Below are 16,637 nucleotides of genomic sequence, written 5' to 3' on the forward strand. Positions count from 1 at the left end.
ACTAGAATTTTTTTTTACACGTCTTGTAAAATTGAAGTTTATACCATCCTAGACCATGCTTACTGGGTCCATTACACTAACTAGTTTTTCAGTAATTCATGTGGTTGTCAAGCAGCGTTGCCAATACTGCACAACTGTACCGTTTTCGGTACAATTTAAAAGTCCTGGTACAATGTGGTATATTTGAAAATTTTTTGGCACAATCAAATTTTTCAGTACGTTTTACTTGCTCCTTTTTTATTCACATATCCCTTCCAATTTTTAGATCACCAAAAATTTTCTTCTTGTTACAACAAATTTTTAAACCTGCCGTTCAGATGGTATAAAATATCCTCTAGCGGTTGTCAGAAAACTGGTAGTTTACTTCATACCGTTGGCAACGCTCGATTGAAACCGAGGCAGTCTTATTTGGTTTTACACGAAGGTGTAAATGCGCAAGAATTAGTCAGTTTCCAGACAGGGCATACTGAGGGAGGACCGAGAGAAAGGGATATTCATATAAGAGAAACCTATCTATAAATATCTAAAACAATATTTTATATTTGCATTAAAAAATCATAAGCACCAAGATTAAATTTTCTTAAAACTAGTAGAAATTCTGTATGTTCACTAAATAATGAAAAAACAAACAATTCTCATCTCTTGTCCTCCTCTCGAGAAGACCTAACATACGTGTTTATATAAAAAAAAAAACATATAAAAGCACACTTAAACCAATTTTATGACAAAAAAATGACTAAGAACAAATTCTACCTTCAAGATGTCACAACACAAGCAATATAGTGACCAATTAGACCCTGAGGAAAATCTGAATCTTCAATGTCCCTTAAATGTCAAAACATTCCGAAATTAGCTTTTAATATTAAAGACAACGAGCCTTCCTCGTTTGGGTCTAGGATGCAAAAGTATTTCTGTTCGTTACCCCCCCCCCCCCTAATATACAGAAACAGAGCCATGTCTTTTTGGCTTTCCATACAATCAAATAAATTCTTTCAAGCAAAGTTTAACATATAGATAAAACCTGGTGGTAGAATGGGTGAAGAACAAGCGAGAGAATAAACAACCAAGATGTGTCTGGGTCACAAAATATGTATATAAAGTAAATAAAATGAAAAAATCCTCCCACAGGTAGTCTATTATTTGCCACAGATTTTAAAATGTTTCTAATTTTTAGCAATACATGGGATGACTTTCTAATTTTAAAGTAGACCAACATACTTTACTGACTACATTATTATTGTCAATAACATGGCTAGGATAGGGAACGCTTCAAATAAATGTCTAATCTTACGATAATCTCGTTCAAAAAGTTCTTTGTGAAGTTTGTCGCAAGCCTTACTTTTAAAGCACCATTAAAGTCAGACAAATACGAGTGGTAGTTATTCATTCTTATGCTGTAATGTAACTGTACTGAAGGATGTGAATTATGATTCAAAATAATTCTCAAGATAAGCCTGCAGCTGTAGCTTGAATCAAAAGAACGAAATACTTATATCATGGAATTTTTTAGTTTTAAGCCTATCCATTTAACCAGCCAGAATGATGATATTACTAAGCCTTTTCCTTGGAAAAGGATCTAAATTTGATTAAAAATGGAAAAACTGTCCGTTTTTCAACTATTTTCAACCGATTTTTGACGTGTTCTCAATCCAGGAAAACATGTAGGCTATATCCAACTTCATAAATGTAATTCAGCAGACGGATACAACTGAATCTCAGCTATGGAATGATATTAAATATGTCGTTTTTCGTTGATGCATTTAAACCTTAGGAGAGCTGGAAATAAAACATTGTTTTTAGTACAGAGAAAATTGCACAAAGAGCATAAACTTTAATCCTTATTTTTGGAAAATTTGATCATGAAAATATAAAAGGAAAAGTTGTCCGATTCAGGTTGTGAAGAGCTCAGTTATTCCAAAGATATGAAATTTCACATAAAAATAATCTTGAAATAGGTAATTTTGTTGAATTCAACATTCGCTACAGCTTGAATCTCGGTTTTCCTAACTCTGAGAATCTTTAGACAGCAAATGGAACAACAATGGCCTTCTGTATTTTCCGATATCCACCATAGAGACTTGAAATTTCTCATTTTTTAAGTATTAATTTTCTTTTTCTAAATAAATGAGGGACATAAAAACTGAAATTACACTCAATATCTAATGTTTTAACATTTATAATTCTGAAATTCGCTCTTTTTAAACCATACAATTTTAATATAGTGTGGTGTGAAATCTTGCCATTTTAGCCTTTTCTGTCCCGCAGTATTAATATCTAAAATATATAAATAAAGGTTCATCTTATATACAAATGAATAAAAAATCTATTTTTAAACGTAGATAAAACTTCTAGGAGTAATTAATGAGCTCTGTAAAACCTTGAGTATCGATACTGTTTAAACCATCTCAAACAGTGTTGCCTCTAATTGCTGGCTTGAGATTTGCCTGAAGTAAAAATGGATATTACAGGAAAAGATCAACACATTATAATTTGACCTATATGTTATATTTTTCGTCTAAAGAATGATAGAAAAAAATAGAGGTTAGGCTCTTCTTTCTTTTTGCTGCAAAGATATTACTTCTCTGATCTTATAACGTTCAGCTCATATTTTTTTTTCAACTGAGAGTTAAAAGCAACATTAAAACATTAAATGAACAGAAATTATAATTTATATGAGGGGAGTTCCCTAGCTCTTCACGCTAAAGTTTTTTAGAACTTTTAAAAAGCTTTTTTTGTTTTCAAATTCAACAATCCTTGTGTTTCAGGAGTCGTTCTTAAAGCAATGGGACAAAATTTAAACTTTAGTGTTGAGGAAGGATCGACCCCCCTCACATACATCATAATTTCTGTTCATTTCAAGTTTTAATGTTGCTCCTTATTTAATAATTAGTTTTTTTTCAAATAATTCGTTTAATGTTGCTTCTTATTTAATTCGTTTTTTAATTTGATTTCTGATCGTTTTCAAATAATGCCAGGAAGTCTGACTCTACCTAAATGGAAAAATTCCCCTCCCCACGGACATCTCCTCTAGACCATCCAATTCCGGAGAAAATTTACCCAAGACAATTACAATGAACAGCTCCACGCATTGAGTCGGCAAAAAGAAAAACAAGACATTTAACAAAAATTTCGTTAAGGAATTCTGGCAAATTCTCCCAGTGTAAAATTTTACCTGAAAAAATCACCCCTTGGGAATTTACCTCCCCGTAGAAAATACCCTCGTGGAAGGTCCCACCAGCAGAAATTTGCCCCCTCACCAGTAAAATGTATGCATACTAGCCAATAACAAATACTATACGTAAACAATGGGTAAATTTTATAGTTTAAAGACCTTTGTCCAGTGCTTTTGGCGGCCATCTTATCTCCAAAGGCAAGGTTATTGGTCCTATAAACTATGCTGAACAAAATGTTCTTTTCAAAGTTTTGATAGGATGATTTTGAAAAAAAGGGCGTTGGACGGGTCATAATTACCCTCCAATCTTTCTGGTCACTTAAGAACGGTACTAAAATTTTTAATTTCCACTCAAATGAGCCCTTTCCCAACATTCTAGGACCATTACGTCAATAAGATCACCCCTGGAAAAAACACATCCGTAATGTTTCTTCTGGCAAAGAATAACACAGAATTTGCAAAATTTGCAAACAGGAGCATGAAACCTTCACAGTAGGGGGTCTCAAATACGCTGAATCTGATGGTTCAAATTTCATCAAGATTCTTTGACCTTTAGGGGGATTTAGTCTCCCTTTTTTGAAAATGTGAATTTTCTCCGACTCCTATCCTTTGATGGGTAGCATTAAACTTATTGAAACTTATAAAGTCAGAATCAGCATAATAAGCCGCTTCTTTTGATATACTTATTAATATCAAAATTTCGTTTTTAGAGCTTCGGTTACAATGGAGTCGCGTCAATCCTTGCTTATAACGAACTGCTTGAAACATTAGAGCTCACCAATGTTAGTAAACATCTTTTTCCAATTTTTTGGAATTTTTAAAACTTTTTCCATTAGGGAATTTTTTTACTGCGTAATAATAATAACGCAAGTAACAAAAAAAAAAATTAGAACGTTAATACGTGACTTTGATTGTGTGTTCATCAAAGTCCTTAGACATCTGTTCAGAGCAGAATGAAATTTGGTGATCTAAAAAAAAATTGTGAGAGACATAGGCGTAATTTGCTATTGAGCAGGGAGGAGAGGGCAACTGCCCCCACCCAGACCCAAGTCTACACCTAGACCTCATTTTTCATCCCCCCCACAGCTAAAATTTCATTTAAGCAAAAAATCTTGTCCAAATTAAGATAAGGTTGCATAATTCAAGTATCCAGAGAAACAGGCTAGTTTTTCTTTTTTTTTTTTTTTTTTTTTTTTTTTTTTTTTTTTTTTTTTTTTTTTTTTTTTTTTTTTTTTTTTTTTTTTTTTTTTTTTTAGCATATCTTTGCCTTTATGGTAATATATGAGTCATTTTTCAGTTTCCACTGCCATTTTCATTTGATTTGGGATAACTGGCTCAAACTTTGTCCCCTCCCTCCAAGGACTTTGAAGAAATTACACCACTGGTGAGAGAAGCAAGGTCAGAGTTTTCGCATTTTTTTTCAAAAAATAAGTTAGCAGAGCGATCAGCCAAAAAACGATCCCAAAGTTTTGCACCAACAGACCTTGGAAACAAGTAAAGGATAATTAGATCCCGTTAAGATAGAAATTTCCGGGGGGGAGGGAGTGTGGAACTTGAGAGAGAGTGCAAACTTGTTTTTAACTAAAACCTTGAAATGCAATTTCAAAAAAGAGTAAATACAAGCGGAAGATATCTAAAAAATCATCCTAGGGCAAATAAACTCTATATGATACATATTTATACATTTTGATCATGATCTATATCCAATTTTGGATTTAAAAGTATCTCATAAGAGTTTTAAATACTGTCCTATATTAAAGAGGCAGAAACAGCATCTATTTTTTTTTAGATGCTATAAACAAGGAGGCGAACGAAGTAGAGTAGTCTCATTTGCATAATCCTTCAGTGTGACTATTTTTGCCATCTGTCATTCGGAACATTTGTCACAAATTTGAATGTTGGTTCAAATTTGGGACAGACAGTGTAGTTTTCAATACCCGCCATACAGCACTTTACACTCTACAGAAAATAGGGGAAACAACCACTAAAAGTCATACAATCTTAACGATCACACCATCAGATTCAGCGTATCAGAGAACCTTATTGTAGAATTTTCAAGCTCCTATCTAGAAAAATGTGGAATTTCGCATTTTTTGCCAGAAGACAGATCACGGATGCGTGTTTATTTGTTTTTTGTTGGTTTTTTGTCGTTTTTTTTCCTCGGGGGGGATCGTGTCGACAGAGTGGTCCTAGAATGTCGCGAGAGAGCTCATTTTAACGGAAATTAAAAGTTCTAGTGCCCTTTTTAAGTGACCAAAAAATTGGAGGGCACCTAGGCCCCCTCCCACACTCATTTTTTTCCAAAAGTCACCGGATCAAAATTCTGAGATAGCCATTTTATTCACCATAGTCGAAAAACCTAATAACTCTGTCTTTAGGGACGACTTATTCCCCTGCAGTCCCCGTGGGAGGGGCTGCAAGCTACAAACTTTGACCTGTGTTTACATATAGTAATAGTTACTGGGAAGTGTACAGACGTTTTCAGGGGGATTTTTTGTTTAGGGGGGATATTTGAGAAGGGGTTGCGTGGGAGGATATTTCCATGGAGAAACTTGTCATGGGGGAAGAGAATTTCAATGAAGGGGGCACAGGATTTTCTAGCATTATTTGAAAAAACAATAAAAAAATAAATATGAAAAGTAAATAAATATGAAAAGAGCAGCATTAAAACTTAAACGAACAAAAATTATTACACATATGAGGGGTTTACCTCCTCGTTATACCTCACTCTTTACGCTAAAGTACTTTTAGTAATTTCAACTATTTATTTATTCTACGACCTTTGTGATTCAGAGGTCATTCGTAAGGAATTGGGACAAAATTTAAGCTTTAAGGTAAAGAGCGAGATATCGACGAGGGTTGAACCCCCTCATACACGCAACAAAAACATACGAATATAGAAGTTCATTACGTAAATTAATTCGTAAGTTACGTATATTTTTTACCAATGAAAACGTTTGTAAAAAATTAAAAGTTCTAGTTGCTTTTTTAAGTAATCAAAAAATTGGAGGGCAACAAAGCCTCCTCCCTCGCTCCTTTTTTCTCAAAATCTTCCGATTAATTGCAATTAATTAATATACAAATTTCGTTTTAATTATTTATGTGCGGAGAGCCAAGATCAGAACATGCATTAATTCAAAAACGTCCAGAAATTAAATAAAAAAACAAGTTTTTTTTAAATGAAAGTCAGGAGCAACATTAAAACTTAAAACGAACAGAAATAACTCCGTATATGAAAGGGGCTTTTCCTCCTCAACGCCCCGCTCTTTACGCTAAAGTTTCTTACTGTTTTAAGAATAGAGTTTAGAAAAAGAGTCAAATTTTAGCATAAAGAGCGGGGCGTTGAGGAGGAAAAGCCTTTTTCATATACGGAGTAATTTCTGTTCGTTTTAAGTTTTAATGTTGCTCCTTACTTTCATTTAAAAAAACTTGTTTTTTTATTTAATCAATACCAAAGATTAAAATAATACCAATGTCGATTTCTAATTCTTTAGTACATGATATCAAATACCGTCTGAAGAATTTTTTTAAGTTTGAACAGTAAATTTTGTCCAGCTTAAATGGTAAATTTTCATTATGGTTTTGACTTCGTGTACCAAAGCCTTCACGACTACAGCTGCTTGATTATACAATATCACTGAGATAAATAAAGTATTAAAACATCTAGCAAATGGAATAGTATCAGAAGGCCTATCTATAGAAACAGTAAAATAACAAGTTTATTAACTACAATCCTTCAGGTAAACGTCATTTTTCTGAAAAAGAAAAGAAAAGAATTAATAAATCTAAAGACAATACTGACTTAGTAGGAATAAAGAATGTATTCCAAGAAACTAACTTTTCGTAAAAAATGAACTAGTAATTGTATTAAAGTATCTTTTTATTGATGCGCTGTTTTAATAATTTTACCATCGGTTGCTTGATTTTAAACCCATTCTAGGTGTGATTTGACTCTTCTTAACAGTGGCCTCAATTTAGGAGAAGTTAGAGGAGTGGAGGCAAATTATATTTTTTAATACCTATAAGGGGGAGGGGAGAAGAAAAGATTGTCCCTTTTTTCAATTATTCAATAAAAATATAAAAACAAGGGTTTTTCAATGAAAATACCCCCTAAAAAACGTATTTTTCGAAGTCTAGGGAGATAGGCGGGGGGGGGGGAGTGTACAAGCCCTCTCCCCAAATTATTGCCACAACTTTGCAAGGGAATAAGGGCGATGACAGAAGTGAACAGAAGCCAAAAAGAAAAAAAGAAAAGAAAGAAATAAAAGCAAAAAAGAGATTCAATTGTATTGGTGTAGACAGTTAGATTCATCACCTGACTAGATACAAGATAGAAAATTCTGATATGGCCAATATCGAAGCTTTAAAAGTTAATATAGAAGAAGTCATTACAATATGCGGAAAATCAAGGTGCTTTTGGAAGCCTTTGCTGGCGGCCCTGTCGTTTTATTATAGATTAACACCTCTGTGGGTTTAGCACCGAAATTTGTGCAAAAAAGTAGCTTAATATAGACTGGGAATTCTGAAGTTACAAACATTATGATCAATTTAACTTTGAAGAATTACTTCACTTTCCGTAGCTTTTTATAAGTTATAAAATAAAAAATTATAAAAGAGTTTCCGAGAAAGAAGAGTGACAAAGCAAAAAAAACGAAATCTGATTTTGACAATAAAACAATTTTCGATATGTTATCAGTTTCCAGCGTAAATTAATTTGCTAGAAAAGACACTGTTGGAGCTGGGCCTATGACACATCCGGAGTCCTAAGTGACTTTCAGTATCATTTTGAGGAATAATATTTTTTAACAAAGAGTGTGGATAACTTGTAAAAGGGAAGTGGCGCTAGTGTCGATAAATAAAAACCACAACAGCATCTAGCCTTTGCCGACACTTGCATTTTTTTTTTAGTATAATAACAAGAATAATTAATATAATTTTTGGAGTTGGAAAAATTGGTATTGTCTGATCTCAGTTCCTGATATATATTAAATAAAAAAAAAACAAGTTTTTTTAAATGAAAGTAAGGAGCAACATTAAAACTTAAAACGAACAGAAATTACTCCGTATATGAAAGGGGCTTTTCCTCCTCAACGCCCCGTACTTTACGCTTTAGTTTGACTCTTTCTCTTAACTCTACTTTTAAAACAGTAAGAAACTTTAGCGTAAAGAGCGGAGCGTTGAGGAGGAAAAGCCCCTTTCATATACGGAGTAATTTCTGTTCATTTTAAGTTTTAATGTTGCTCCTTACTTTCATTTAAAAAAAACTTTTTTTTTTATTTAATTTCTGGGCGTTTTTGAATTAATGCATGTTTTGATCTTGGCTCTCCGCACATAAATAATTAAAACGAAATTCGCATATTCATTAATTGCAATTAATCGGAAGATTTTGAGAAAAAAGGAGCGTGAGAGGAGGCCTAGTTGCCCTCCAAGTTTTTGATTACTTAAAAAAGCAACTAGAACTTTTAATTTTTACAAACCTTTTCATTGGTAAAAAAATATACGTAACTTACGAATTAACTTGCGTAACGACCTTCTATATTCGTATGTTTTTATTGCGTATATGAGGGGGTTCAACCCTCGTCAATACCTCACTCTTTACACTAAAGCTTAGATTTTGTTCCAATTCCTTAAGAATGACCTCTGAATCACAAAGGCCGTAGAATAAACAGTTGAAATTACTAAAAATACGTTAGCGTAAAGAGTGAGATATAACGAGGAGGAAAACCCCTCATATGAATAATAATTTTTGTTCGTTTTAGGTTTTAATGCTGTTCCTTATTTTCAGTAGAAAAAACTTTTCATATTTATTTTTTCATTGCTTTTTCAAATAATGCTAGAAAATCCTGCGCCCCCTTCATTGATATTCTCTTCCCCCATGAGAAGTTTCTCCATGGAAATATCCTCTCCCACGTAACCACCCCCCCTAAACCAAAAAATCCCCCTGAAAACGCCTGTACACTTCCCAGTAATTTTTACTATATGTAAACACAGGTCAAAGTTTGTAACTTCAGCCCCTCCCACTGGGACTGCGGGGGAGTAAGTAGTCCCTAAAGACATGGTTATTAGGTTTTTTGACTATGGTGAATAAAATGGCTATCTCAGAATTTTGATCTGGTGACTTTTGGAAAATGAACGTGGGAGGGGGCCTAGGTGCCCTCCAATTTTTTTGGTCACTTAAAAAGGCACTAGAGCTTTTAATTTCCGTTAGAATGAGCCATCTCGTGACATTCTAGAACCACTCAATCGATACGATCACCCCTGAAAAAAAAAAAAAAAAAAAAAAAAAATAATAAAATAAAGACGCATCCGTGATCTGTCTTCTGGCAAAAAAATGCGAAATTCCACATTTTTGTAGATAGGAGCTTGGAACTTCTACAATAAGGTTCTCTGATACGCTGAATCTGATGGTGTGATTTCCGTTAAGATTGTATGACTTTTAGAGCCGTTTCCCCCTATTTTCTAAAATGAGACAAATTTCCTCAGGCGCGTAACTTTTGATGGGTATAACTGATCTTGATAAAACCTATATATTCTCAGGCTCCATTTTTTAGGGTTTCGGTTACTATTGAGCCGGGTCGCTCCTTACTACAGTTCGTTACCACGAACTGTTTGAAACGATAACAAAGTTTGAAAAATGCCAAGTGTCGCTATTCCGAGGTGCCACTACTAGTTATTTTTTTTTGTCGACACTAGCACCAGTTTCCACTCTTATAAGTTACCCATACCATACTCTTTACCATATTCCATCTTTTTAAAATTTCACTTCCCAATAGTTGGAATTGGTGGTTTATCACGCATCTAGAAAATTTTGAGAATTGACCCAGATAAATGAAACCAGGCACGTTAAAAGAAGTTTTTTTTCTAGAAGAGGGGGCAAATAAAAAATTTAATAGGCTATTTAATTCAAGTACAAGGGATTAAGAGAAAACCGTAATCAACTCAAGACTTTAGAGGGGTAGGGCTTAAAGGCTCCACCTGCACGCTAACTAAATACACTAGCTCCATAACAATACACTGAAATAAGTCTGTGAAGAGTTTCGATAGGCTTTAAAAAAGATAACCAGCCATTTTGAACTTTCTTTGCAGTTTTCTATCCAGAATTGAATGCGTCTTAAAAAGAATAGGGCTGATAGTATTTGATGCAAATAACTATAAAAAAAACTGTGCCAATAATAAACCTGTCCCACCACTAACTTAAAGAGAATTTACAGGCATGTTAACAATTCCGTCCAGGAATTATCTTCCTGTTATTTTCCATTCATAAACTCACACTAACAGGCATAATAAACAATATATCGAAAATGTAGTCTAAACCAGATTAAAGCTTGAAACCTCTATTTTATGGTTGTTTGATACGTTGAATTCTATGATGTGATTTTCATTAACATTATACACATTTGAGGGGTATTTTCCCTTTTTTGAAAATCACATAATTTTTCTTCAATTCGTAGCCGGGTAACATTAAACTGAATGAATGTTACATATTTGGAAAAAGAATAAAAAGCTGATTATTCTGATGTATCTTTGCTATCAGAATTCTAGAGTTTAGAGTTTCGGTTCTATCGGGCCGAGTCACTCCTTAGTTCGTTACCACGAACTGTTTGATCGGTGTTTTAGCACAAAAAATCCATCTAATCCTTCAAAAGTTAATAATCTATTCTAAATAACTAATTTTATGCCTGAAGTTGATGTAAACAAACACGGCGGTTATATCTTCACCATCCATAAATTTTAAAATGCTAAACCTTTTGTTGCCATTTTTTTACAGCATGTAATGCCCTTCCAACAAAAATAAAGAAAAAAAGATATTCCAACTGCATAGGAGAAAACAAGATCTTGATTGATAACAATTTTTCTTCAACCTGTAAGAATTCTTGTTATTAGATGTGGGTTTTTTGTTTGTATGTTTGTTGTTTGTTTGTATCAAACATTTTTGTTTGTACGAAATGATTCGTGTTAAGTAACACGGACTAATCAAACAGTTCGTGGTAACGAACTGTACTAAGGAGCGACCCGGCTCAATAGTAAACGAAACTCTAAAAAACGGAATTTCGATACTAAAAGATATATCAAAAGAATCGAATTTTTATGCTGATTTTAAATATATAAGTTTCATCAAATTTAGTCTTTGTCATCAAAAGTTACGAGCCTGAGAGAATTTGCCTTATTTTGGAAAATAGGGGGTAACACCCCCTAAAAGTCATAGGATCTTAACGAAAATTACACCATCGCATTCAGCGTATCAGAGAACCCTATAGAAAAAATTCCAAGGTCCAATCTACAAAAATGTGGAATTTCGTATTTTTTGCCAGAAGACAAATCACGGGTGCGTGTTTATTTGTTTTTTGTTTTTTGTTTTTTTTTCCAGGGGTCATCGTATCGACCAAGTGATCCTAGAGTGTTGCAAGAGGACTCATTCTAACGGAAATGAAAAGTTCTAGTGCCCTTTTTAAGTGACCAAAAAAATTGGAGGGCACCTAGGCCCCCTCCCACGCTCATTTTTTTCCCAAAGTCAACGGATCGAAATTTTGAGATAGCCATTTTGTTCCACATAGTCGAAAACCATAATAACTATGTCTTTCGGGATGACTTACCCCCCACAGTCCCTGGGGGAGGGGCTGCAAGTTACAAACTTTGACCAATGTTTACATACAGTAATGGTTACTGGGAAGTGTACCGACGTTATCAGGGGGATTTTTTTTTGGTTTGGGTGTGGGGTTCAGGGGAGGGGGCTATATGGGAGGATCTTTCCTTGGAGGAGTATTTCATGGGGGAAGAGAAATTCAATGAAAAGGGCGCAGGACTTTCGAGCATTACTATAAAAAAAAAATGAAAATATAAACATGAAAAAGTTTTTTCAATTGAAAGTAAGGAGAAGCATTAAAACTTAAAACGAACAGAGATTATTACGCATATGAAGGGTTCTAAAAATACTCTAGCATAAAGAGCGAGGTATTTAGGAGGAGATAAATACTTCGCTCTTTATGCTAAAAATTTTTTAAATAATTTCAACTATTTATTCTACGGCCTTTCTGATTCAGGGGTCATTCTTAAAGAATTGGGATAAAACGTAACGTAAGTTATGTAGGTTTGTTACGTAAGTTAATTCTTAAGTTACATTTTTTTTTTTACTAATAAAAACGTTCGTTAAGAATTAAAAGATCTAGTTGCCTTTTTGAGTAACCGAAAAATTGGAGGGCAACTAGACCTCCTTCCCCACCCCTTATTTCTCAAAATCGTCTGATCAAAACTAAGAGAAAGCCATTTAGCCAAAAAAAGAATTAATATGCAAATTTCATTTTAGTAATTTATGTACGGAGAGCCAAAATCAGACATGCATTAATTCAAAAACTTTCAGAAATTAAATAAAAAAAAAACAAGTTTTTTTTAATGAAAGTAAGGAGCGACATTAGAACTTAAAACGAACAGAAATTACTCCGTATATGAAAGGGGCTTTTCCTCCTCGACACCCCGCTCCTTGCGCTAAAGTTTGATTCTTTCTCACAACTCTACTTTTTAAAACAATAAAAAACTTTAGCGCAAGGAGCGGGGTGTCGAGGAGGAAAAGCCCCTTTCATATACGGAGTAATTTCTGTTCGTTTTAAGTTCTAATGTCACTCCTTACTTTCATTAAAAAAAACTTGTTTTTTTTTTTATTTAATTATAAACAAGGATTGTATAGAAGGCATGAAAAGGATTTTGAAAAGGGTAGTTGGCGTTGGGAGCTTATTGAGTGTGGGTAACTTGGCTTAGATGTGAGTACAGTAAATTGTTCCTTCTCAATCTCATAATAATAACTTACTGGTTTCTGCAGCGTGACATGAGTCTCGCTGTAATAATTTAAATACCTTGGAACATTTTGTTTGCTCACATATTAGTTAGTAGTTAGTTTATTTTAATATCTTAAAATTATTACTTCAGTACGAAGACTATGCAAGATTGTAATTATATTACAAGTTATAAAACTCTTTTGATTTTCTTGATTTTCTTTTTAAAACGATACTATAAAAACCAAAAACCAAACTTCTTTTAAAAATAAAATCTTTGCTTTTTTCTAATTCTTGTGTTGTGCTCCCTTTATCGAGTATCAGGTACGGGTTATTTGTAGCACTTCATATATATTTATATATTATCATATTTATATATTATATATATATATATATATATATATATATATATATATATATATATATATATTTATTTATATATATATAAATATATATATATTTATTTATATATATATTTTACATATATTTATATATTATATATTTATATATATTATCTTCTTAATATTTTTATTAACCGGCAGAGTTGTCTCCACGCTACTCTAATTATTATTAATTCTCCAGACTCAGTTTAAACCGGTTGCACATCACAGTTTTCTTTATGCAAGTTATTGATATTTTAGCACGAAAAATCTATCTTACCCTTGGAAAATTACTAGCTTATTCTAAAACTAATCTAAAAAAAAAAAATCAAACTAAACAAAACCATCAGAAGAAACCAAGGTAGGGTACAATAGTTCAATAACAGCATTAATTAGGAAAATAAACTTACTTTAAGTATGCTGCAAACAGAGCCAATTAAGTTTTTAAGTGCTTCACGCTGATCTACAAAAATCTGAAAGAAAATTAAAAGGGAAAATTACAAACTGAACTGGATATCATAATCCAATCAACGCCAAATGAGACAATCGAATCTTTGTCAATTTCTAATGGTTGTTAATTCATTTAGTAATTTATTTTATTTTTGGTGAAACAAAGTTTGACAAAATTCAAAAGTTCTCTACGGATGAAAAAAAGTTTTGAAGTTCAAGTTCTACCCTATATGAGTGCTACAAAAAGAACAAGAGATGTGTAATTAGATGCAAGGGTTGTTTTGATTATAATGCACCAATCACAGATTTTTAGTGACCCATGACTAGCTAGATTATGAAAAATGTGTTTAACATACAGCGCTTCTGTTTTCAAGTTTATGGTATCCTTAAACTATTAATTCTTTTAGCTATGAATAAACCGATTTTGAGAAAAATTTTACCCAAAATATATTCCAGATGTATTTTTTTATTCATCTATTCACAGTTAACAGCATTCTTTCTTTCCGTTTGAATATTCTTTTAGGCTTTAACTAGACGAACACTACCAAAGAGTAAACAAAAAATATTGACAATTTTCTTTAATTATTACAATATTTTTCTTGCAAGTCATTAGAATGATTTCACTAAATAAGTTATATCAGCTATTTATATAATTATTGTTATATAGACATATTCATTATAAAATTATTTATATTATTATTGACAAAATTATCAATAAGTATACAAATAATTATGAATAATTACAGTTAAATAAATAATGATAGTTAAAACTATAAAAGCAATTTTCAAAAGCATGGTTCACAGACAAATGTGATGTTGAATATCTAATGTACTTGTGTCCACCTAAAAAAACGATTTCTTTTTGCGAAATATCAACACCAATGCAGATATTGATTTTACCAGCAAATTCCCATGATTTTATTTATATCTATGAACGGTGGGAGTAGTGATGTCTCAACAATTTCAAACTGACCCATAGCAGCTACTCTTTTCTTCCTTAATGTTTAAGGATTGCGAAGAAGTTTAATTCGATTCCCTCAAGGCGCTAGTGTTATTAAATTTATTTAAGATTTTTTTGGTCGTAACATCATAGAGTGATGTTACCTATGTTGAGAATACCGTAATCTTGCGTGACCTGTTAGATCTGTTGAGGTTAACGTAAACCGGCGTGACTTATTTCTTCAGGACCCATGGGGAGCCCTCGTTGGTAACTGAGGACGGAAGAGACATGGGTGTTACGATATGGCGGCATACTTGTGAGCATTAGGTAATGGGGGCACATACGTGGGATGTTGCGTAATGACGCTGCACACGTGGGATGTGCAGTGGTATTTTTTTTCTTCAAGGTATTTTTTAAGATTCTTGTCCAGTTTAGGAGTCGAATGTAAGACCGGAAACTTCCCCACTGACCAGACCTGAGCATTAGACAGCTGGACCAGCAAAATATTCATAATACTTTGATTCGAGGAATACCTTCTATGTAACAAGCTGTTTCAACCACACAGAGAATTCAGTGCAGAGTTCCTTAAACGATTAAATGGATCGTGTGTTTCTAATCCATTCCACTTGAGAGCGCGCAAGCATCCCAATACTATTGAATATTAATCTATTAAGCGGGTGAAGGGCATCATCAAGTAAATAGCTTTCTCGACACTCATTAACATCCCAGCGGTAGCTTACCATAGAACGCGGCTTCAAAGACATCAATGATTCCATCACAAAAAAGCTGTAGACATCAAAGTTTATAAGGACTTGGTACTCTGATGATTTCTGCTTTAAATGGAGCATCTTTGTAAAAAAGGAAACATCTCAAGAGTTTTATCTCCATTGCTAGCTGATTGCTCTTCTGATTAGGGCTGTTGCCTAGCAGATTCACATAATCGTCAATGTTATGGATTGAGATGGATTGCAGCCTGTTCCATGTGCTCGTCCAACAAATCATCCTGATTCAATGTGTAAAAGCCTTTGCAAAAGCTAAGATTTTTCCCGCATACTTTACAGTACAATAAAAACCCATCATCAATCCTACACTATTCTTTTTATTCTTTTATCTTTCTGCAACTCATGTCTCCTTTAGTTAACCAGGAGCAACAATGTATCATTGGGATACAAGTCAATTCAGACAAATTCATACAGGTATATTTCATTTTGTGAAGCTGAAGGAAATATCTATCCTTGAATGTTACCATGATACGACCAATCTATCCCACCCAACCTATAGACCAATGTCACTCTTTCCTTGAATGGTATGACAATGTGACCAATCAATCCCACCCACCATGTAGGCCAGTTCTGTGTTGTTATTAGCTGCCAGTGTTTACAATAGTTAATAGACACTTTGATCACAGACAAAGCACTGTTTTGTTGCTTCTTTCTGAACTACAACAGCGTAACCAAGAGATCAGTACAACCGGACTTGTGGATAACCTATATTATCTAAAGTGGGTCTTCCAAATATTTTATGCTTCAGTTTTCAAATATACCATACTCCCAAATTAGGAACTTCCTGGGGATTCAAGGGACTTTCTGCATAAAAAGGGACTTGAAAAGAATTTCAGCCCAAAAAAGGGGCTTTAAAGACTTTTAGGGAATAACCCCGAGACGTGATATTGCTTATCACTCTGGAAGGACTTGGTATACGAGATGATTCAATAGAACGACTACATGATAGTCAATAGGCTTGGCCATTTCTCATAAAATGATTGACCATGGATTTCTTAACTCCAAATCCTGCAATATCAGTACGAAAACCAAAGATGTTTTGCTACTGAACGTACTTCTCTTTAGTAACAAGCCTTATCTTACCATGGAGTATATTTAATGTGCAGTCCAAACATTACATCATGCCCATGATATCCCCTAGCAGGT

General features: G+C 33.5%; 1 protein-coding gene and 1 long non-coding RNA gene across 2 annotated transcripts in view; one reads left to right on the forward strand and one right to left on the reverse strand.

The window, feature by feature from the left end:
• Positions 1-16,637, forward strand: part of LOC136028261 (uncharacterized) — a 193,374-nt gene that overhangs the window by 23,867 nt on the left and 152,870 nt on the right. The gene's annotated exons all lie outside the window — the stretch shown is intronic.
• Positions 1-16,637, reverse strand: part of LOC136028260 (GILT-like protein 1) — a 144,976-nt gene that overhangs the window by 16,110 nt on the left and 112,229 nt on the right. Inside the window, exon 6 of the mRNA XM_065705998.1 lies at positions 13,730-13,792. Within this exon, the coding sequence (XP_065562070.1) occupies positions 13,730-13,792 (63 nt within the window). The remainder of the gene's footprint in view (positions 1-13,729; positions 13,793-16,637) is intronic.

The sequence above is a fragment of the Artemia franciscana genome, chromosome 6 (assembly GCF_032884065.1).
Source record: "Artemia franciscana chromosome 6, ASM3288406v1, whole genome shotgun sequence".
Taxonomy (NCBI): domain Eukaryota; kingdom Metazoa; phylum Arthropoda; class Branchiopoda; order Anostraca; family Artemiidae; genus Artemia; species Artemia franciscana.